The 24,074-nt window shown below is 37.6% G+C and overlaps 1 protein-coding gene across 3 annotated transcripts in view; it reads left to right on the forward strand.

The window, feature by feature from the left end:
- The window catches only part of VCAN (versican), a 96,989-nt gene that overhangs the window by 52,962 nt on the left and 19,953 nt on the right, over positions 1–24,074 (forward strand). For 2 of the 3 annotated variants that reach the window (XM_090276450.1, XM_090276449.1), the window contains 5 exons: positions 412–5,643; positions 8,879–8,992; positions 10,902–11,015; positions 16,538–16,696; positions 17,989–18,071. In XM_090276450.1, coding sequence (XP_090132576.1) covers positions 412–5,643; positions 8,879–8,992; positions 10,902–11,015; positions 16,538–16,696; positions 17,989–18,071 — 5,702 coding nt within the window. The remainder of the gene's footprint in view (positions 1–411; positions 5,644–8,878; positions 8,993–10,901; positions 11,016–16,537; positions 16,697–17,988; positions 18,072–24,074) is intronic. The other variant, XM_090276448.1, reaches the window with a different exon arrangement.

Consider the following 24,074-nt stretch of genomic DNA (forward strand, 5'->3'; position numbering starts at 1 on the left):
ACATAAAGGACAATGATCAGTTGCTTTTTCTATATGATTTGGTGAAATGACACTAATTAAAACTTTTTTTTTCAGTTCCCACAAAGATGAATTTCCATATTTTACTATTACAATGTGTGTATATGTGATTTCTTGTTTCATTTTACGGACACTGCTTTGTTAAACATGCCAAAGAGTTTTTATAACCTGTTCCTATGATCTTATATTGCATTTACTTTTCCTATTGTTAATATAAAACAGCAAATATGAAGACTGAGAACCATGTATAGAAAGGGGAGTATACTTAATGGGAAAAGATTTGAATCCTTCCTCATGTGTGAATGTGATCTGCCAGCCTTGCTATCAGTTTCTTCTGTCATACACTGCCAAATGTTTTATTTAAGTATTGTGAAAACTCTTTGTTTTTTTCAGGTCGAATGAGTGATTTGAGTGTAATTGATCATCCAATAGATTCAGACTCTAAAGAAGATGAACCTTGTAGTGAAGAAACAGATTCCGAGCACGACCTAATTGCTGCAATTTTACCTGAGTTAATTGACTTAGATCTATACCACAGTGAAGAAGATGAAGAGGAAGATGAAGACTGTGCAAACGCTACTGACCTGACAACCACCCCATCAGTACAGTACATAAATGGGAAACACCTAGTCACCACCATGCCCAGGGACCCAGAGGCGGCGGAAGCCAGGCGTGGCCAGTTTGAAAGTGTGGCACCTTCTCAGAATTTTTCAGACAGCAGTGAAAGTGATACTCATCCATTCCTCATGGCCGAAACTGGATCATCTACTGCTGTGCAGCCAAATGAATCTAAAGAAACAACTGAATCACTTAAAATGACATGGAAGCCTGAGACTTACCCTGAAACACCAGAACATTTTTCAAGTGGTGAGCCTGATGTCTTCCCCACAGTCCCAGTGCATGATGGACGAGCCACAGAGGGACCAGAATCAGCCACGGAGAAAGGTCCTGAACTTGATAACCTGGTACATGAACATACTGAGCCTGTACCTCTGTTTCCTGAGGAGTCTTCAGGAGATGCTGCCATTGACCAACAATCCTCAGAAATGGTCTTTCCAAGGGCTACAGTAGTAACATTCAGCGAAGAGGCAGAAAAAAGTATTTCTCTCACATATGTTCCAACTACAGTTCCAAGTTCTGTGTCAGCAAATGTTTTGGAGGAAGTATCCATTCCCTTAACAGGAAATCCCCAGCCTGCTGACCCATTGTCTACTGTGGGAAACTGGGTGGAAATAACCTCTAGACAAATTGTAGAGCTCTCTGGGAGTCCTTTAATTCATATTCCAGAAGGTTCTGGGGAAGCAGAAGATAAAGAAGAAATGTTCACCATGGTAACTGATTTATCACAGAGAAATACTACAGATACTCTGGTTCCCTTAGACACTGGGAAGATAATAATCACAGACAACCTTTTAGAAGTTCCTGCAACCACCATTTACTTGGTTTCTGAGCAAACTTCTACAGAAGTAGTGCCCACGAAATTTGTAAGGGAAACAGACACTTCTCAGTGGGTTTTCAGTACATCTCTTGAGGGAAAGCAAAGGGAAGATGAGAAGGAGGAAACTGCAGGTGCAAGTACTACAGTTCAACTACATTTACCTACACAGAGATTGGATAAACTAATTTTACCCTCTGAATTAGAAAACTCAAGTGAAGCTACATCTGATGATTCAGCATCTGCTACCAGGACCAGTTTTATGTCCTTGACAACACCCACACCGTCTGAAAGGGAAATGACAAGTTCTAATCTTGTTTTTTCAGAAACAAATGTTTTAGGCACTCCGAGGGCAGAGGCCAGTGTGCCCAGCAGTAGTAGCCAACCCGGGGCTCAGGAAGGGCTGTCCATCACCCGAGGGAGCCCCTCCTCTCTCTTTATGGAGCAGAGCTCAAGAGAAGCTGCTGCTGACCCAGGAACCACCACTGTTTCTCCATTTTCATTAAATGTAGAGTCTGAAGTTCCAATTAAAAAGGAAACAGCTAGCACATTGTCTCCCCATGTGGAAACTATATTCCCTTTTGAGCCAACAGGACAAGTGATGGACAGAGAGGTTACTGAAGTTATAAGCCAAACATCTAAGGGAAACCTTATACCAGAGGTCTTAGGAGAGCCAAATCATGGGACAAAAATAAAGGGTTTCTCCACAGATTTTCCTATGGAGGAAGACTTCAGTGGTGACTTTAGAGAATACCCATCAGTATCTAATCCTATAACAAAAGGAGAAACAGTAATGATGGAAAGCTCTGGGGATGCAGCATTTAAAGATACTCCGAATTCACCATCAGCAATGCCTACTTCAGGTCACATCAATCACATAGCTGACTCAGAAGGCCCTGGTAGCACCCCGGTCAGCTCTTCAGCCTTCCCTTGGGAAGAGTTCACAGCCTCAGCTGAGGGCTCAGGGGAGCAAGTGGTCTCTGTCAGCAGCTCTGTTGACCAAGTGTTTTCCAATGCTTTGGGAAGTTTCCTTGGTACGGAATCCCCACTTATTGACCAAGTTTTGGGAGAAGAAAGTACTATCAAGGAAACTGGTGAAAGATCCACCATTTTACCAAAAGCAGAAGCTGAAAGTACTGAAGCTCCAACTGAAAAGGGGGACATAAAGGTCAGTGGCTCAGCTTCAACAGACTTGCCCCAGTTGATGGAGGCCACCAAACTGTGGTCCACACAAGAAGGCAATCCCATAAGACAAGAAATTGAAAGCAAAACAGCATCAGAGGAAAAGACTCAAGATCAAAAATCTTTGGAATCCCCTCAAAGTTCTATTGCACCAGAACAAATGATTTTTGATTCACAGACATTTATTGAAACTGGATTTAGAAGCACAGATTATTCTACACTAACAATCAAGAAAACTTACAGTACTGATAAAGAAATGGAAGAGGAAGGCATTTTCGTAGTTGACATATCTACTCCAGATCCAGATTCAAAGGGTTTGGAACCCTATACTACTTTTCCTGAAAAATCCCATTTATTCTTAGCTACTGCCTCAATGACTGAATCTATATTAACCAAAAGTATAGTTACAGATTCACCAATCAAAGAGGAAGAACATATCAAACGCTTTCCCAAAGTTATGAGACCAATAATTAAAGAGTCAGATACTAATTTATTCTCTGGCCTAGGATCAGGAGAAGAAGTTTTGCCTACTACAGTGTCAGTGAATTTTACTGAAATGGAACAAATCATTAGCACATTGTATCCCCAGACTTCTCAAGTGGCAAGTTTAGAGACCAGCATTTCAAGTGACACCACTGAAGACTATGAGGGAATGGTAAATGCAACAAATGAAGTCAGACCACTCATTTCTAAAACAGACAGCATCTCTGAATATAGTGAGACAGCATCCAGTACAACCTCACCAGCAATTTTAAGTGACACCAGGGCAGAAGGACCCTTTATGGAGCCTCTCACTTTCTCCACAGACAGTGAGAATCCTCAAAATCAGACTCACAGCTGGAAAGAGGACATTCAGAGTAGTCAACCGCAACCTACTCCTGAAGAAATCACCAACAAGAATTCTTTAATAGCAGAAACAAGAGAAAGAGCGACTTCTTCCACTGACTTTCTGGCTAGAATTTATGGTCTTGAAATGGCCAAAGGATCTGTTACATCAGCACCAAAAACATCTGACTTGTTTTATGAACATTCTGGAGAAGAATCTGGAGAATTGGATATAGTTGATTTAGTCCACACTTCTGGAACTACTCAGGCAACCAGGCAAGGAAGCACTGCATTTGTTTCTAATAGATCCCTGGAAACACAACCCGAGGTCTCAAGTTCCAAAGCCGTTACTCTTGATGGATTCCCAACAGTTTCAATGGTGCTACCTCTTCATTTAGAGCAGAATGAAAGCTTCGCAGATCCAACTACTGCACTGTTGAATACAGTGTCATATAAGAGGTCCACAGAAGGTGCACATAGTTTCCAAGACAATTACATAGGATTTGAGGATTCCACCTTGAAACCTGACAGAAAAAAAGCCACTGAAAATATTATTATAGATCTGGACAAAGAAGACAAGGATTTATTATTGACAATTACAGAGAGTGCCGTCCTTGAAATTCTACCTGGGCTGACACCAGATAAAAATACTATCATAGATATTGATCACACTAAACCCATGGATGAAGACATCCTTGGAATGCAAACAGAAATAGATCCGGAGACACCATCAGGACCACGTGGTAATAATGAAGAAAGTGCTCAAATTCAAGACAAGTATGAGGCAGCTCCTAACCTCTCCTTAGCTGAGGAAAACTTTGAAGGTTCTGGTGATACTCTTGTGGCTATTTACACTCACACAGGCCATAATGAATCCATGACTTCTGAAGACAAGAGCCAATTTGATCACATGGGCTTTGTCTTCACAACTGAGATCCCCATCCCAAGCACAGAAACAGAATTAGATATTTTGCTTCCCACAGCAACATCCCTGCCCATTCCTAGCAAGTCTGCCACAGTTCATCCAAGTATTGAAGAACCAAAAACTGAAGCAAAAGCCCTGGAAGACATCTTTGAATCAAGCACTTTGTCTGATGGTCAAGCTATTGCAGACCAAAGTGAAGTAATATCAACACTGGGTCATTTGGAAAGGACACAGGAAGAGTATGAGGAAAAGAAATATGTAGGTCCTTCTTTTCAGCCAGAATTCTCTTCAGGAGCCGGGGAGGTGCTAACAGATTCTACACCCCACGTAAGTATTGGTACTATCCACCCTGTGGCTCAGAGTTTAACAGAAGCACCTAATGTGAGGGAAGGATCTAATCCCCCAGATTACACTGATTCAACATCAGCACTTTTGGCCTTTGACAAGTTGTCCTCTGAGATACCATCGTCCTCTGAGATACCATCATCTCCATTCACTGTCCACTTAGGCAGTGGAGCCTCTGAACACACAGACGTCCCTCAGCCGAGTGCTCTGCCCGGAGTGGGTGCCAGCACATCTCAAATATCCCCAGGAAAATTTGCAAATATTGAAATGACTTTCAAACCATTAACTGAAGAGTACTTTTACATAACTGGGCCTCCATCTTTACCTCCTGACACAGAACTAGAACTTTCAGAAGATGAAAATAAACCTAAGTTTTTAGAACAAATGGAAGCTTCTCCCACAGAACTATTTGTTACAGAAGAAACTGAGATTCTCCAAGATTCCCCAAACAAAACTAATGTTCAACCTTCTGGAGAAACAACCCAGGTATTATCTAGTATGAGGACACCTGAGGCTGGAAGTATTGTCACTGCTTCAGGTGAAATTAAGTTAGAAGATGCTACACTGTGGCCGCCCTCTATTTCTGTTTCTGCGACTTATGGGATTGAGGCAGGTGTGGCACCTCAGCCCAGCCCACAGACTTCTGAGAAGCCCACTGTTCTTTCTTCTCTGGAAATAAACTCTGAAACACAAGCAGTTTTTATCAGAGGGCAGGATTCCACAATCGCAACATCAGAGCAACAAGGATCAGCGAGAATTCTTGATTCCAATAATCAGGCAACGGTACGCACTGCAGAGTTAAATATTTCACTTCCTACACCACCACTTTACCTTCTGGAAACTTCTAATGAAACCCGTTTCCTGATTGACATGAATGAAGAGTCAGTGGAAGGCACAGCAGTCTATTTACCAGGTAAGGTCACAACATTGACTAATTGGTTTCCAAACTCGGAAACAGTCCCTTGGCTGTAACATATAGTATATACTTTTTATTGTGATATTATATCATTGGAGATTTCTATATTGTTCACATAACAGCAGGCCAGGCCACAGTATTGAGTCCATAATGAGATGCAAAGAAAGTTAAGTATAGATAATTTCTGAGCTTTGTATTTTTCTGGGTTTTAGAAACAATGTATAATTGCACCAAGGAAAAATCAAAAATGTTAGTGGTGTGAAAATTCATTTTCATTTTTCTCACAGCTGAAGTATTACTTTGTCATATGTCCTACAGTCACACATCTGAATTTTAAAAACAGAAAAACAAATTCTTAAAAATATCACTGATAAGTGTTATTATGACAGTATCAAAATTTGTCAGGCCTTTAAAATTTGACAGTAGTAAATAGCTCTAATAAACATTTCATGTAGTTTGAGCAATATCAGTTATGCATTCATACTTTTATTCAATTTTTATTCAATTTCCTTGCTCTGGACAGTCTACATGATGCTTCTAACGCAGTGCCTCACCATAGTGGGTATTCAGGGTATTCATTTAGTATTGAAAGAGGATTTCTGTTGTTGGGTTTTCTTTTTCCCTTTTTTTTTTTTTACCAAATATGTAGAATTCATGAATTTATAGTGGTTCATGTAGACTATCTTACTTGATCTTCACAAAGCTGTACAGCATATACTGCTCTCCCCATTTATAGGAGAGTTTCTGTAATTTTCCCAGGACTGCACAGACACACTCACCATAGAAGAAGTGAGATTCGAACCCAGATCAACCCCACTCCAAAGTTCATGGTCTTTATACTGATCTTTGCTCATTTCCTATTAATATAGTATAAAAATGGATAATTGATAATTAATAATATGTAAACCATAAATCTAGGAGTATTTACATTTAAAATTTATTTTCCTTTTAATCTAGACTGATAATGTTGAGAAGTGTCCGCTGTCACGGTATTTTTCAGGAATGTTATTAAAGCAACAATATCAGTGGAATCCATAAATAACCATCACCACCCAGCTACTACTTAGAAAAAAAAAATCAGTACTTCAAGGGCTGTGTTGGTTGAAAATTAGTTACACTTCAAGGAGCATGCTTTAGAGCATGGGCATACTTAAAATTATTCTTTTGATTGTTTCAATATTACCTTTTATGCCACTACTGCTTTAGTTTGTTGTGCTTCAGGTGGAATGAATAGTCATAAAGTGCAACTTTTATAAGTGACTTAAAATGTTTTATGAATAAAATTGATCAAATGCAGTTGATGAATTTGTTTTGTCGTCACACTGTATAATCGGTAAATGATAAGCAAGTAATCTGGCCAATATTTGTCTTTTTGTAATTTAGTTAAAGTATACTTCAGGTTGGTGAAAATATGATATAGAAATCACCTGTAATAACTGTATATTGAGAGAGAATTAAGTTTGACAAGTGAATAGGAAATGTGTACCAGTTATTCAATCTATGCTGTTTACCTGGATTTAGAACTTGCGTCTTCATTGCAAAACACATTGTCACTTTAGATTAATTCAGTAAATGGCCACTCATCTTGTATTGCCTGGTCTATCTGTTGCAGATTCAACTTTCAGAGATTAATTCAAACTGTTTAGAGAAGAATGAAAACCATAAAAATAAAACTTTTCTCCTAATCTAAGCTACTTTAAGTTCATAGAAAGACTCATTTTCTTGGTTCCATACTCAGCATGGTGTCTGGTCTAGTGTTTGGGGCAGAAACAGTAATGGAACCTCACACACACGTGGAACGTCACAATCTTACCAAACGCTTTCTCCTAATTGTCATGTTGAGTTTGCACTGAGGGCAACGCATAGATGTCTTGTGGACTGTAGCGTGTTGTCTAGGCAGAGTACTATGAAAGGCAGAAAGCAAAAATGGCTAGGCAACTTTTAAATATTGTTAGGACTATATGAGAAAAAGTCTTAAAAGAACTGGAGTAGTTTTTGGAGAAGTAGGTGTAAGCATCTGAATTAACCTAATGTTGAACCTACACATGCAAATATGGATCTATCAAGCTTTCTAGTAGTTTAGAATTTACTTAACACTCAGAAAATTTGAGTTTGACTTTCCTATCTAGAAAAGACTCAGTTATCTTCTATAACAGTACCTTCTTTATCCTAATATTTCTTAAGTTCATGTTTTATATGTAGACATCTTCTTTTTATGTGCAATCATTTCAGGATTTTGTGTCTTAAGATTCTTGAAAATAGGTGGTAGCCCACATATAACCATTTATCTCAATTATTTTGTAACACTTTAATCTGCAATATGGATTTCTGAACATTTTGAAACAAGCAATTCTGGAAAAATATTCAAGTAATAAATATAAGCTATTAAAGTAAAAAGAATTATCCAAGAATTGTTACAGAATAATATATGTGCTTCAAATAGTGTAAAAGTATTTGCATTTAGTAAACATATTTTAAACTGTTTCTCTTCATAAATTTGTATCTCTGGCCTTTATATTTGTCTGGTAAGAGTTTTGATTTTATTTGTGTTTTAATGAGAAAAATTGTAATAAAAATGTGGGGTTTCATTTTAGGTGAGGTTTTTGTGTTTGGGTTTGTTTTTATACAGTAGAGTTTAATCCATGTGTTGCTTTTCTTCAAGTATAGTTTAAAGGAGTACATTTGGAACGTGTTTTTGGAAAAAGCATGTTAATGTAGCAGAAGAAACTTCAGTGCACACTTTCGAAGAAAAACAGTTTCTGAGCATTAAGTGGTAAAAGGCAATAATAATTCAAATGATGGTAACAAGCCAGTCTGCTAAAAAGAATGCATGTTCTGTGTATCCAGCCATTTCACATGAACTAACCTCGTTTAAAAGAATACATTTCCATTCACTGTGCACATATGTGTAATTCATTTTTGACTAAAATCAATTACCATTATCATGCCAACTAAATCTGCAGTAGAATATATTAGTTGCCAGATACCATACAAAATAGTTTAAAATAATGATAATTGAAACCCAGAAATGAATAGATGCAATGTGTAACAGTTAATAATGCCAAGAAACACTCCAGAGAGTAAAGTTAATGTTACTTTTTATGTGTAGTATCTCTAAATTGCTATGGTAATACTTATATATTATAGTAGCAATAAATGGCATTTTATGCTAAAATGCATTGAAAATTGGAGATGAGACTAATTGCTTTTCTTACTTTCCTGAACATGATAGGACCTGATCGTTGTAAGACGAACCCGTGCCTTAATGGAGGCACTTGCTATTCTACTGAAACTTCTTACGTATGTACCTGTGTGCCAGGATATGGTGGTGACCGGTGTGAACTTGGTAAGATATCCTTGCCTGAAAGAGAATAATGCTTTTACAAAAGATGTAGTGGGGGAGAATTTATATTGCTTGAATCGATCAGAGGATTTCAGGGAAACACACATGTAAATGAACTATATATTCAGTAAAGTTAAAATCACGGAATAATTTAAGTAGATTCTGGGAAACAGGGATGGATGGTTACTGAATTTTAATATTTCCAAGTTTCAGTGAAGCTTGTTGAGGTCAGCTCTGTCTTTTGTGGTATTTTATAGTTAGGCTTTCTACATATGTAAAGTTGCATAAATATTAACAAAAATGTGAATCTATCCCCCAAATCTGCATATCATTAAATGATCAATTTAAATACAACAAAGTTTTACAAAGCTATATTTTAAAACTAAAAAGTTTAGCTCATAATGACTAAATAAAGGAGGCCCACAGAAATATAGAATAAAATCCCCAATGTCATATTAAAAGAGTACTTGTCTTATTAGTAAGCTTTATCTGTGTGCTAATTAGTGGGGCTATAGATATAGCAATAGATAATATTTAAGGAATAATTACATATTAAACACCATATATGTGTGTGTGCGTGTGTGTGTAAGAACATCTATCTGGCCTGCATTCATTTTACATTAAAGTCAGTTCAAAGTAATTTAATGAGTGAATATGTGTGAAGCTCATAGAACAGCAGCTGGCACTTAGCAAGCACCATGAAAGTGTTTGATATCATTACTATGTAATATCATTATTACTAAGACAATTTATTTAGGTAAGAATCATTATGTACCACTTGGAAATTTAATTTACTTTTCATATTCATTTCAAAAATATTCCTTTTATTTAAAATAAACATTAATTAAAATTTTAGTGGAATTGCAAAATGCTATGGGAATGAAGTCATTAATTTCATCAGAGGAGACCATGCAAGTGTTTGTAGAAAGGTTGCATTTGATACAAGTCTAAAAGCTGGGGAGGATATTGACTGGTGGTGGTGGGGAACTCAGATACCAAACAAAAGCACAGAGACCACAAAGTACGGAATGCATGTGGGTGACTGCAATTATTTGGGTATGTCTACTTACGGGTTTGTGGGAGAGGAACATATTGGGATAGAACACTAGAAAGCAGGTTGGATCTAGATGGGTCTGAGGAGGTCCTGAATGCGGGTACTGAATTGTTGTACTTCATAGCCTAGTTGAGGGATTCTGAGACTTTCATGTGTATCAGAGTCACCTGGAGGGCCCAGTAAATACAGATTATTGTTACTCCATCCCCAGTATCTGATTACGTAGATATGGAGTGGGCCTGCGAATGTGCATTCCTAACATTCTCAGGTGACGCTGATGCTGCTGGTCCAGGGCCCACACTGTGAGAACAACTGTCCTGGGATCTATGGAATGTTTGGCAGCCAATGAGTAAAACTGTCATGACTGTGCTCAAAGAAGGTGACAATCGGTAGAGTGAAGGATATATTGGAGAGGGAAGGGCCCAGGGGTTGCGAGTCTTGTTAGTTATTTTCAGTATTTCATGAGTGAGGTAGTGAAAGCATGAACCAGGATTTGGGGTGGGTAGATTAGACTAAAACTTCATTCATTTTAAGGCTCATATGACTCATTTCAAAGAAATGGATGCAATGACCCTCCTCTAATATCTCTTGAATTTTGTTAGGGTTGCCAGATATTTAGCAAGCGAAATACAGGAAGGTCAATTAAATTTGAATATTAGATAAAGAAAGAATAATTTTTTAGTTTAAGTGTGTCCTAAATGTAACATGGGACATATCTATACTGAAAAAAATTTGCTTTTAAAACTGCAATTCAAATTTAACTGGCTATCTTGTCTTTTATCTAACAGTCTTACACTAAATAGAATCCTTTGACTGTTTTTGAAAGTACTTTTGTGACCTTTCATGGTTTTATTTCAGATTTTGATGAATGTCACTCTAACCCCTGCCGCAATGGAGCCACATGTGTTGATGGTTTTAATACGTTCAGGTGCCTCTGTCTCCCCAGCTATGTTGGTGCACTTTGTGAGCGAGGTAAGAGCTACTGCAACATTTGTATAATGAATCTTACTGATACCTCAGTTTGAGTGTTATTGCTAGCTAGGCTTTTACCTTAATGATTTAAATATTTTAGTAATTTTGGCCATGCCACGTATTCTTTCCTGCAGAGGAAATTCACAGGTTACCTAAGTGCATTTGGTTTTCTTTCATATCCGTAGCTCACAACATCTGAAAAATAGTGTTGACTTGATCATTTTTGTTTTGCTAATACAATGCAATTGCAGATAGGCACACTGAGTTGAATTTAGGACTAGCTAGCCAACAAAAAAGGAACATTGTTATATGTATTCTTCCTGAGGACAAATTAGGAATAGACCTTAATCCACGTATGTGGTTTGTACTGAGAAATATTCAATGTTAGTTGCCTTTATTTTCTCCCCCCTAAGCACTTGAGATTCAAGGAGATTATTTCTCATAGTCAATCATCTATGGAGAATAAGTTTATGTACTCGTTAGAACACATTAGCTTTGGCTTGGCAAACACTGTAAAAGATACTATGAATCTGCTTAACAGGGAATTTTCCTACTGAAGAAGCATTTACTTTTTCTGAATGAAAGAAAAGTCTAGGTTCGTGATGCCTTAAATCTCGTGATCCTTGTAATTTGCATTTTATAGCCAGTCTGAGAGTCAATGTTAGGTGGTTAGTCCACCAATCAGAAACAGGTTGCGTGCTCAGCACACTAAGCTTTGGAATGTCAGTTCCCTCTACTTAAAGTCATACAGTGGTTTGGCTTTGACAAAAGCGCCTAGTGCCAAACTTCCATTTCACCAGAAAAAATGAAAATGTATTAGACACTCAGACACATCGGTCTGGCCCTACATTCTGCTTTTCAGCATTAATCCAGACATCACCACAATTAAAGAAAAACTGAAAGGAGCTTGTATTAAATTGCCAATCAAAGGGGATGGCTGATGGCTGAGTTTTTAGGGTTTTTTAGGGTTTTTTCTTTCTCTTTATTGCCTAGCATAAATCTGTTATAGAATTTTAAAAGGTAAATATGAAAATTGACCAAGGAATTTTCTCATTGTTTTCCTTCTTTTTAAAGGAAAACAGTGAGAAAAATGCTACTTGTTGAAGAAAACAAAGGGCGATATACTTGAGTTATTAAAATATGTTTAAATGATTGTCACTCCCCTTTGTTCCAAGTACAAGGAGCAATTCAAAACATCATTTGTTCAACAGCTGTTTATTGAGCACCTACTGTTTTCCAGGTACTGTTCTGGGCACTGCAGATAGAGCTCTGAACAATACAGGCACAGTCCTTGATTTTGGTGACTCAGCCTAATTTTTGGCAGAGAATAAGAAGAGATACTATTTTTTTGGATACTTTATAGTTAATCAAATGCTTCCAAGTATATCATTTCATTTGGCTGACACACTATTTCGATGTAATATTGTAAATGTGTCAGAAATTGAGGCTCAGAGAGGAACAAGGTTGTGTTCAAGGTCACACAGCTAATAAATTTGAGAGTGGGGAAAAGGAACCTAGGTTGCCTTTTAAAGTCTAGCTTTTTTCAGTATCGTTACTCTTCTAAGGTAACTGTCGCAGATAAGCATTTTATTCATGTGTGTTCCTGGTGGATCCAGGGGCCAATTAACTTTTCCATCTCTTTAAAGGAATTTTGGGAAGAAAGAGTTTTGTTTTTTTTTTCCCCTCTCATTTCTGGTGCCACCTAACTTTCAGATCCCTTTTGTATTTTCTTACAGCAAGTTTAACTTTCACCCATGCAGTGCTGAGAAACAGCCATCTCAGTCTGTTTACCAGATGCAGCTGTGCTCCTGTGATTTATTGCCAGGACTGTGAAAGATTTTCTTTCTGCCTTTTCAGGTTGCTTAAGAACAAATGCCTTCTTCATTAACAGCAGCATTGTTGTCTAAACAGTTTTCTGTCCAAATTTCAGTGATGACTGGGTCATTGTTTCTTCAGCTGACCTTTTCTGCTCTCTGCACTAGTAACATCCCAGTTCCCAGTAACTCTGGAATGGGGGCTATGTATTGATGGGATGATAACAGATTTGAGATCTAGAAGGGGGTCTTAGAACAGTGGAAACACCATTCTGAACCCACAGATTGCCCCCAGCCAAAGTCAAGGATACAGCTTGCCAGTGAGAAGTGCCTCAGTGTTGACAATTTCTTAAGACTTGACAACTATGTGTCAGAGGTGTTGAAAACATTGCCTATGTATCATGAAGTGAATGGATTTTTTTGTGAGATTGTTTCAGACTGGTAGTTTCATCTCCTGTGGTCACGAACAGAAGGTGTCGCACCCTCCACCACTGCCCCCAACATGCACAGGCAAAACCAAATCTGGGACTTTGTAATGAAACCTATGCACTACAGGAGTGTTAAAGCATGAAAAGTATTCCCATGTCAAATGCATTTTAAGACAGTGTTTTCCAAAAGGGTTGCCATTTAATAAATAAAATGTGTATTACGTTACTTTTAGGTAGGATAGCATAAACAGACTGCTTATCAAGATGCTGCTTGAATCTCTGTCCTTCCTTGCACATGTATTAAAAATAAAAATCAAGTGAATTAAGTGAATCAATGTGGATATTTAGCTTTTTTAAAAAGTCACTTTATTAAGTGGTATTTCATCATATATTTATAATCATTGGGAAGCTGTGGTTTATATAGTCCAGATAAATAAATTGTCCCTATTTAGTTTTAACAGAAACTCTGCCCCTATTTTTGGAGCCAGGTTCTGATAGGAATATCGTCGTTGGCAGCCGTCCGTCTCGAGAGACGATGGTGTAGCTTCTTAAGAGTCCATCTGCACCGCCGAGAATGGCTGTGCAGTCCGACTCGGGAGTGACACGGTATCTGTCTCCTCCCGTGTTGAATCGACATCTTGTGATGACGCTGGAGTGTCCTCTCCAGTGAAGCTGAAGCTACAGAGCCTGGGCAGGGTGATATGGAGGGTCTGCTGTTGCCCATGCAGCAGACCCCCCTCTCTTCGCAGCTGAAGGGTCCAAGGGAAAGACGGAGTCAATACAGCTTGGCTTCAGGTGCGCCGCAGGAGTTGCCGGTGTTGACTACAACGTCAAACCGCCTTAGGGACTCGGGCTCCGGATTTTCTGTCGGGGTTTACTCCCTTAGCCTTTCCCCTGAAGAGGTATGCCGCAAGGCAGCGGAGGTTTTTTGGAGTCAGAGTTTTCCTTCTCTGATGTGCCCTGACTGGAAGATCGAACCAGCGACACTTAGCTTGCAGGCCGACGCTCAATCCACTGAGCCAAACCAGCCAGGGCTTGATAGGAATATATGCACCTGCTAATTGAGAAAGGTGTTGTAGCTATGATGTGGTCATGTATCTGAATTTCATAATCATGTGTTTTTTTGTGTGTGTAAAAGGAAAAATAATGATCACCTATTTTAATGATAAAAGATAAAACCAGACTAAAACCATTTGGGTTAATAGAAGATAAGAAAGAGTGTGCAGAAGGGTTTGTATGATGTATTGTTCAATAACTTAGGGATCCTCTAGAATTTTAAACTGTGTGACTTAAAATAAATGATAATTTCCAAGGTTAAGGAACACTGTGCTATTATATTATCACATTATTGACTTTGGCAGTAAGAGTATTCTAAACATTTTTCCAATTTTCTTCCCATGTAAACTAAGGCCCTCATGTATGAAGATCAGTTTCTTCAGCAGCACTTGTACCTCAGCTCTGAATAGCTTCATGAGAACTCCCCAAAAGGAAAATTACTACATTCAAGTAACCAAAATATGCCTCATTATTGGGCAGTGAGTGCTACTTTTGTACCAAATCATCCAGTTGTGTCTTGTGTCCTTTCCTTTGAGATTTGGTGGTCTCCAAACAGCACTTTAATAAAATTCAAAGCTTCTAGTGCGCATGATTTAAACCAATTAGTCAGCTGGCTATAACTAAACAACAGGCCAGATAGACTAAACTGAAATAAAGACTGTTCCCAGAGATAAGTTGCATCTGTTGTATGATCATGGCCTAAATAACTGAAGCCAGGGAAAAATAAATGTAATCTCCCGGGTTGCGGGCGTTCCCACAATTGTGGAAAGAGGAGTAAATGGAGTGAGAATTAGGAGATGGTTTGACTTTCAGTTTAGCCACCAAGTCTGATACATAAAACAAGCATTTATTTCATGGAGGAGGGTTTTGTTTTTTTTCATTGATCAGTAAAATTAAGGGCAGAACGGATGATCATTAGGTAATCTAGAAAGTTTTCTTGGTGTTTAAATATCATGAACCTTATAGTTTTGTTAGTTTAACACATAACTTAAATATATTTGTGAGAATTATTTTATGAAAATCAAAATCATTTCTATTAGGTCTTATTCCATAGAGTTTAACCCCACTTGTGACTGGGTGAGTCTCAGAGAAGATCACTGCTGAGAATGCAGTGATATCAGCAAGGTTGCTTTCCTATGAGAATCCATAAAAACCTGGCAGTCTAAAAAATATAGCTGAAGCTTACTGCCAGTGCATAATTTAAATACATTGGAAAAGTGTTTTCTTCCTACCAAGTTATGGGTTATAATGTGCTTGTTGGGAAAGAGGAAAAACAAAAACAACAACAACAAAAAGATTTAGAAACACAAATGGGTTGGTGGAATACTAGCAATACAATTAAAGAACTCAGGTTTTTTCATGTTTAATAAACTTAAAATCTGGATGTGTTTGCATTTGCAGTTACCTATATTCCTGCTTTCTTTAGGAAGAAGGCACACAGCCTTCGCTCTATCCCAGAAGCTGCCTACTGATGAAGTTTTTTTTCTCTTGGTAAATCTTAACTGGCCAGATACTGGCTACCTGCTGTCTCTCTGGGAAGTGGGGAAGGACTGCTGCCAGACCTTTGAAGTCCTTATGCAAGCATTTAGAATCCTATTCACTGGAATTCTTATCACTTAAATGAGGCTCTTCAGAAAACTTTCATTTGTAAGGGATTAACTGCTTCACAAGGAAGCCAGTAGACACTGCAACCTAAGAGGTCTTGGCTGGCCTCTCTTTCAGGCTTTTCTCCTGCTAAATCTGGCTTTCATTAAGGAAACTGCAGTTAGAGAGTGGCTTTTCAGTCCAAAGATGTATAGTGGCTTTTCAGTCCAAAGATGTACAGTAAGTCTTCATGTGACATCCTCCATAGATTCTGAGACTTTCAGTGAAATGACATCTTTATTTCATTTTAGTGTATCAGGCCTGTGTCTAAGCAGAGGCTGATTGATAAAAAGCAAGAGTGAAGTCCCTACAGCATCTTATCTACATTAATACAAAACAAAGTTGAACTGAAGGACAAGATCTGATCTGGGGACCTGCTGTAGAGCCACCCACTTGGCAGGAATCAGCTGGGCTTCTAGTTCTCACAATTTCTTTGTTATCACGACAAAGTTTTATGAATTTGTTACTTCAGAGATGTTGCATTGATAGTGCCTTGGGTCTTCTGTTAACACTTGGATCGGTGAGCCAAGCTTAAATGATGTAGGTGAGCTTATTAAGCCTCTGCTCTATTTCTGTCCAGACACCGAGACATGTGACTACGGCTGGCACAAATTCCAAGGGCAGTGTTATAAGTACTTCGCCCATCGACGCACATGGGATGCAGCTGAACGGGAATGCCGTCTACAGGGCGCCCATCTCACAAGCATCCTGTCTCATGAAGAACAAATGTTTGTGAATCGTATGTACCAAATATACACTGGTTTCCTGAAGCTTCACTCATTCTCACCACCTGCTTAGCTTTCTCTCCATCTAACTAAAAAAAAAAAAAAAGTAGCTTTCTCAGTGTTGATTCAACTTGTTCAATCCTTCATCTGCGAACTACTTAAAATCATCTCCTTTATGAGTCCCCCATCTGGGGAAACATCAGCTATAATATAGGAAGGCATTTCTTGGTCAGCTAGCAATAAGAGATGGAACAGCATACTATAGATTAAATCACATGAAATTGTTTTTTGATCATTTTTTGACTCATAAAAATGGCTACTTCTTATGGTTTAATAGAATTCTTCTGAAGATTACCTTTGTGGTCTCTGTCTTGAATACGTTTATGCATATGCTGTCTAAAATTAAAGAGAAAATGGCTCTCAGTTATTTTTGTCCCAGTAATTAAGATTGAATTGTTAATCGCACCCTATTTTAATCCTCTATGCATAATTAGTTCTCATCCAAGTTTCTAATTATTTTAGACCATAGAAAATGAACTTTCATATTAAGATAATGAATAGATGGAGACAACACTATGAAATTTGCTACCAAAGCTATTTACTAACTCTTTAAACTATAGCAAAGAGGAGGGCAGCTAGCTTTTTCTTATCAAATATGGAGAATATTTTTGCTCATAAAGCATTGTTTAATGCTTAATTAAATATGTTCTCATAATGCATGCTATCTTTTAGATACTTGGTTGTTAGTTTTCAATTTGGATAGAGGTTCATTTAACTTGTATGCATGATATGCTTGCTGGTGACTCATCTTAAGGTGAAAGCCATTATTTTTTAGGAAATTCTTCAGAACTGTCTAGGTATTCACTGTTTAAACTGCTTTGAGAAGAAATATGTGGCTTCCAAAGTGAGGCTAGTATGGGTAAGAACTGCATTGTTTTATAGGGTCACTGAATTTTTGCTAATAGCATAACAATAAAAACATAAATCCAAAGTTTCTATCATCAGTAAGAATTTAAAAAAACAAAAACATTCAAATTATAGTAAACTGCTAGAAGAATGGCCATCTCTATCAGATATTTAAATGTTTAACAATGTTCGCAAATTAACTTTTTAGTTCAAAGCACATTGGGCAGAAGAACAAAAGTAAGTTAGACCATGACATATTTTTATGAGCAACTTAACAAAAATTAAGCCAGAAAAGAGGAAGCATGCATGATTCCCTCTGAAATACTTTATTTTTTTACTACATTTCCTCCATATATTGGAAAGCTAATAAAAATATCTGTGTTATTTACCATCTTTTAAGGTGTGGGCCATGACTATCAGTGGATAGGCCTCAATGACAAGATGTTCGAGCATGACTTCCGTTGGACTGATGGCAGCACACTGGTAAGTTGCTGATGAAAATAGTACCCATTCTAGGAACTTGGTACTGTGTGCTTATTGCATTGTGTGGAGGACACATTAGACAGAAGACCAGCTAAGTGACTTGCTCAGGATTCCTCAGTGAAATAGAGGGGAATTAGAAGAGTTCCATGAGAATGTATCCAACCACCAGTCCTCCAATCACTGTAGCCCTTTTTAAAAGAAGACTGTATCAGGTTTCCACTGGACTGGTAAACCACATAATCAGAAGTGCCTGAAGACTGTCTTTAAGATAGTTATCTTGGCTTTGTATAGCTTCAAAATGAAAAGGAAAAGAATATCTGTAAAAAAAAATGCCTTTAAAAAATACCTTTCTCTATTACACAATTACACTGAAAATCTGCTATAAGGCATGGCTTATTTTTATCCAAGCAAAAAATGCCCCCCTTTTTTTTTATCTTAAAAAAGATTGTTGGATTGTGATCTTATGAATTTCCTTCCATTCAAACTCTGCTGACTATTTATATATTTTTTTAGTTTTCTCTACTTTGTAAAGAAAGGAATGGTTTGGTAACACTGACCACAACCTTGAGCAGGCTAGAATAAGGTTCTTAAGTCAGGATTGATGAAGCTGTGTTTTTTTGTTTTTTGTTTCCAAAATTTTTCAAGTGTGATTAACTATACTAGTGTTTCTAGGCCCTGGCTGTTAGAATCATTGGGAGAGTGTAATGAAACAACTGGTGTCTAGGATTCAATTCAAGTTTATTACAGCAAAACCTCTGGCAGCTATATTTTCTAAGTGTTCCCCAGGTGGTTCTAAAATGCAGATAAAGTCAGGATCCACTGGGCTAGACAGTAAGTGTAAATTAAATTTTAAATTAGATAAACAAGAAGAAAAGTTGAAAATAGTTGCTAAGCTCTTTTCTGGGTGTGAATTACTTAGCTGCTTAAATTTCATTCATTAACTGCCACTCATCTAATTTAATGATTTTGGCAAAATGTAAAGTTTGTCTTAGAACAAATGCCAAAGTAATCTGTTTTTGGAAGTTCTGCTCTGTTCAGGAAAGCTTCTTTGTGCTCTGTAGACATACAAGGGGGGATCCCCCCCAAATGGAATTTAATTATAAAAATTTGTGTATTTATTCTTACATGTTTAAACTTAAGTCACCTCAAGGTATTCTCCATTTGATGCAATACACTTAATGAGACATTTTTTTCCAAAGCTCAAAAACAGTTTCTGAACTCATTGATTTTGATGCCTTTTAGTGCTTCTGCCATTTTTGGTTTCACCTCTTTCACGTTAGCAAAACGTTTCCCTTTGAGAACTTTTTCATCTGGGGAAAGAAAAAAATGTTGCTTGGGGTGAGATTGGGTAAACAGGGAGGGTAGAGCATGAGGGTCATGCTGTTTTGGGTCAAAAACTGCTGAACACTCACCGTGGTGTGGGCAGGTGTGCTCGTAAATCACCCATCATGAAATGGGCAAACACGTCGAAAGTCTTCAAAAAATATTCACTGAAACTGAACATAGCCTCTCACAACAACGCCAGCTGGCACACTGATGCAAATTGTTCCTAGAACACTCGCCTAGTTGGGGAAGCCTGTACTGCAAGGGGCCTGCCCTCCAGAAGAAAATTCCATTTTAGGGGGAGTCCCTTTTCATACTCCTTAGTTCAGCTGTGCCATTCACTGTATTAAGCACTTTGCATTGTTTTATTTCCCAAATAACCTTTAAGGGAGGTATTAGGTGTTTTACAAGTAAAGAAAAGAAAGGTCAGTAGGCTGAAATATTTGTGCAGTCACAATGCTATTAGGAGGTGAAGCCAGTATTTGAACTCAGGCCTGTCTCCAAGGCCACAGATCTTTTTCTGGCTGGTACATCCTTGACTTTAAAGAGTATCCTTATTACATTTTGCCTTTAGCAACCCTGAAATAAAGCTTGGTTTACCCTTTATTTGTCATGACTCCTTATGTTTAATCAGCACTGTGTGTCATTCAAGTCCATAAGTAGATTCTTTGGCAAGAATCAGAAACCATAGGGAAAGCTGATTGTCCATAAAACATATTCCCAGTAAGGTATATAAACCACACCTTTTGGATCAATTAGTCTTGTTTTCTTTTAATTGCCCTCACTAGATGGTGTACCTGTAATTTTTACATCTGTATGTTTTCTTTTTGTTTTAATTAACTAAGGGAGATAAATTTGGTCAATTAGATTAATAGCGGTTGGTATGGCACAAGTCCTTATGTATTAATTTTAACTGAAAATAGACTTGTTTTATTAATTTATAAGTAAATATAAAAATTAAGAGGACTTCTTTTCTGTATATAACAGGTAGTTAAAACTGCATAATTCTGTTAATGTATGTTATATCATATAGGCATTTAATGAGCCTTGTTAAATGCATATTTCTTTCTTGTGGGATAAATTGGGTTCCTAAGATACCTATCGTTAAGTGTTTCTCTCACAAACTTTCCTTTATAAATAGCCCAGTGAAAAGTACAGATCCTTGTGAAATCCCAACTATATTACAAAAACCAGAATGCCAAGAACTCAGATGGCCAATCCAGTTGGCACTTAACTTGTGCCCTGCAGACTCAGGCCACTAATAGTCAGTCTACCTGTAAGCCAGGTGGAGTGTACGTAAAACCTGTCATTTGCTTCATACTGACCTGATTGGGCCAAGTCTCTGACTATGTGCAATCTCTCATTGGTTACATGGAATTGATTTGTATGTTTTCATTCTTAGCATTTTTATGTGTTAACTAGATGTTTATTCTGGTCTCTCCATTAAGAGTTCAACTCTTCAAAGCAGTGTTTCTCTTGTTTGTTTTTTATTTCTCACAGTGTCTAGGGTAAGGCCCTGTAAGTTTTGTGAGCTTGGTTAATGAGACTAAATATTGACTTACATCTGGCAGCCATGTAAGGTCTGTAAAATATCTGAGGAAATTCATTTTCCCTGTCAGGTGCCAGTCAGGTTAGCTTGGCTCATCAGATATTGTTATCCCACTATGCCAAAACAAGGCAAATTAACCATTTTCTTCATCTGTGTCCATTAATTTTAATGGACTATGAAAATTACCATTTTCATAATCAGACTGGTCCTAAACTTGGTGAATAAACCAGCATTGCACTTTGTCAAAAAATATTGATTTTTCCCAGAAATTTTCAGAGGAAGAACCTAACATTAATAACTATACAATGTATGCAGGAACCTTATTCTTAATTAATTTATATTTTAAAAATTGTTTAAGACTATTTATTTATTTTTAGAGAGAGGGGAAGGGAGGGAGAAAGAGAAGGGGAGGAACATCAATGTGTGGTTGCCTCTTGCCCACCCTCAACTGGGGGTCTGGCCCACAACCGAGGCCTTAGCCCTGACTGGGATTGAACCATTGAGCCAGCGACCCCTTGGTTTGCAGGTCAGCACTCAGTCCACTGGGCCACACCAGCCAGGCCTTAATTTACATTTTTAATTGAAAGCGAAGGGTTATGGAGAGACCACCAAGTGAAGGTCCCGGTTCTAAGAAGGCAGCAAATGAATTACATAAACAAGCAAAGTTTATCAAAGAAATGACACAAGTAACTTCAGGAAAAACTCTGACAGACCCCTGGTTTCTTCTTAGTTCACTCTTTGTATAAAATAATAGTGTGGTAAGGAGTGTCCCTTAACTTTGAACATTTTGAAACAGCCCGTCTCCCTCCCAGCTGATTGATCTCTGGCCCACTTTCTGCTTTGGTAACCACCCTTGCCTCCATCCCTTCCTTTCTGAGACAACCTAGGTGACACTCACACTCGTTTGTAGTTCTTTCTGCTGCTACCCCTCTCCTTAACAGGTTCCATATGTGCACAGGCCTTTGAATAAAATAGTTCTCCTTTGTTTCGCTGTTTACTCCAAGTGTCTTGCTTTTGAAAATACCCCTAATAGTAAACTCTTCATCGGAGAAAGCAGTATCGGCTTACACTTGGAAATGGTGTTAACGTTACTATGTGTAATTTTAAGGACTTGGTTTATGTTTTAGAGTGATTTCTCTCCTCCCCACCCCCACTCCCATTTTTGGTTTGAAGGATTGATTAGAGCTTATCCTTCTTGGGTGGTAGAGCAGTATTAAAACAAAAAGGACCACTGGTATTCATTGAGTATTAGCTTTGGTTACTCAGTCTAATATTCAGTAAAAACAAGTTTACATTAGGTCTCAATTTCAATACTTTTGTTTCTTAAAATAATTAAACTTTGCTTTCAGTCAAAATTATACCTTCAGTATAGTTTTATCATATTTAACATGATTATGCTTTACAGCTAGACTAATTCAATTTACAGGTTTATACCAAATCAACAATGTTATTTGTGCAAGTTATCTAAATTGCTTCTCTCCTTCAGGTTCTGATCAATTCACTCCCCATTATTGGCTTCTGTAATGCCTAATTCCTGCTTTTGTTATGTTTTAAAAATCTTTATTATTTATTTGGTGTTTGCCCAATTAATTTCACAAAGGGATACTCATGAGTAAAATTGGTTCTAGGCTTCCCCTTGTGATTTATATTAAGGTTATTTTCTCTGAACACATTTACATTTTCACTTTGTCACTTGGGTTTCTACTTGGGTGTCACTAAGTTATTTCTACCAGCAGCTATTATTTCTACTACCAGTTATTCTTTAACTCGACTATTGATCTCTAACAGTGAAGTGCCACAAGTGCTTTGTTAGAAACCTTGACAAATAACTTCAATAATGAATGACTTTACTTGTCACCGAAGTAATGTCTTCAAAGACACTAAGTTAAAGCATCCAAGTTAAATATACATTAAAGCTGGTGAACTTAAACAAATATTTCTTATCTAGCTTTTATACTATTATCTGACTTTTAAGTTCTATCCTTAACTTATTGTTAAATGAATGACTAATCTGAAGTGTTTTCCCCCAGATCTGTTTTTTAGTGCCTATGACCTTCCTCTCTCCTTGCTATGAACTCTTGTTACTCCCTTCTAAAAATTCTTCAATGTCTTTATATTGCCTTCAGTAAAATGCTAAGTATTAGCATGACATACTAAGCCCACCAACTCTATCTGCCACTACATAAGCTATCCCATCTCAAAACACTCACCAGGATAACCCAGAACGTCTCATTCCTGCAGGTCCTTGCATACACTTGCCCTACTACTTAGAATATCTATGCCCCTACTTTGCTTAGCCAAGGGTCTTCTTCTCCCAGGAAGGCTCCCTAGCTGCGTGGGTATGGCTAAGAGTTCTTCTTTTGGGTTCCTGTAGCTCTTTGTGCACTCTTCCAATCCTACCACAAACCCCTGTTGGGTAAATTTCCCAACACTGTGCTTTCTGAGGCACAGATTAACTTTTATCTCTAATTGTTCAACACCTAACAGAGTTGTTGACAAAAATAGATACCCAATAAATGTTTTTTTGAATGATAATCAATATCCGTACATTGTTCAACCAACTCACTATCTTTTGAATCCTGAAATGACCAATTGAGTCTTTTGGCTGAATCTCTTTATGACAATTCTTGCATATCTAGATTAAATATTTTATTTAAAGTTGTACCAGTATTAAAAACATTAAAACATAATAGGTGGGATTTTAAATATGATGACAAGAAAATAAAATGTTCCTCACAAACAGAATATATAGCCAAGCATAATGCATCTTACAAAAGTTATTAACCCAAAGGAAAATAGGTGTTACTGCTGGAAATAATGACAATTTTGTCCATGGTTGTCCAAAGAATACATTTATAGTAAAGTTTAGGGAGAAAACATGGAAAGCAAACTTTTCAACCTCTGCCACTCCTGCAGATTTGAGTTACATGAGGGCAGATTTTCCCTGGAGCTTTAGGAAACCAGTGATTACTCCAAACTTTGAAGGATGACTTTTTTCCAAGATAGGCACATATTCTACTATTATATTCCTTTAAGAAAAATGATTTTAAAGAACCTTATTATCTAAATCCACAATGTAATAAAATGAGCAAAAGGAAATCTTACTCCTGGATGTTATCAGCTCATTTTAT

This window comes from Furipterus horrens, unplaced genomic scaffold (assembly GCF_987537825.1).
Source record: "Furipterus horrens unplaced genomic scaffold, mFurHor1.1.pri manual_scaffold_5, whole genome shotgun sequence".
NCBI lineage: Eukaryota > Metazoa > Chordata > Mammalia > Chiroptera > Furipteridae > Furipterus > Furipterus horrens.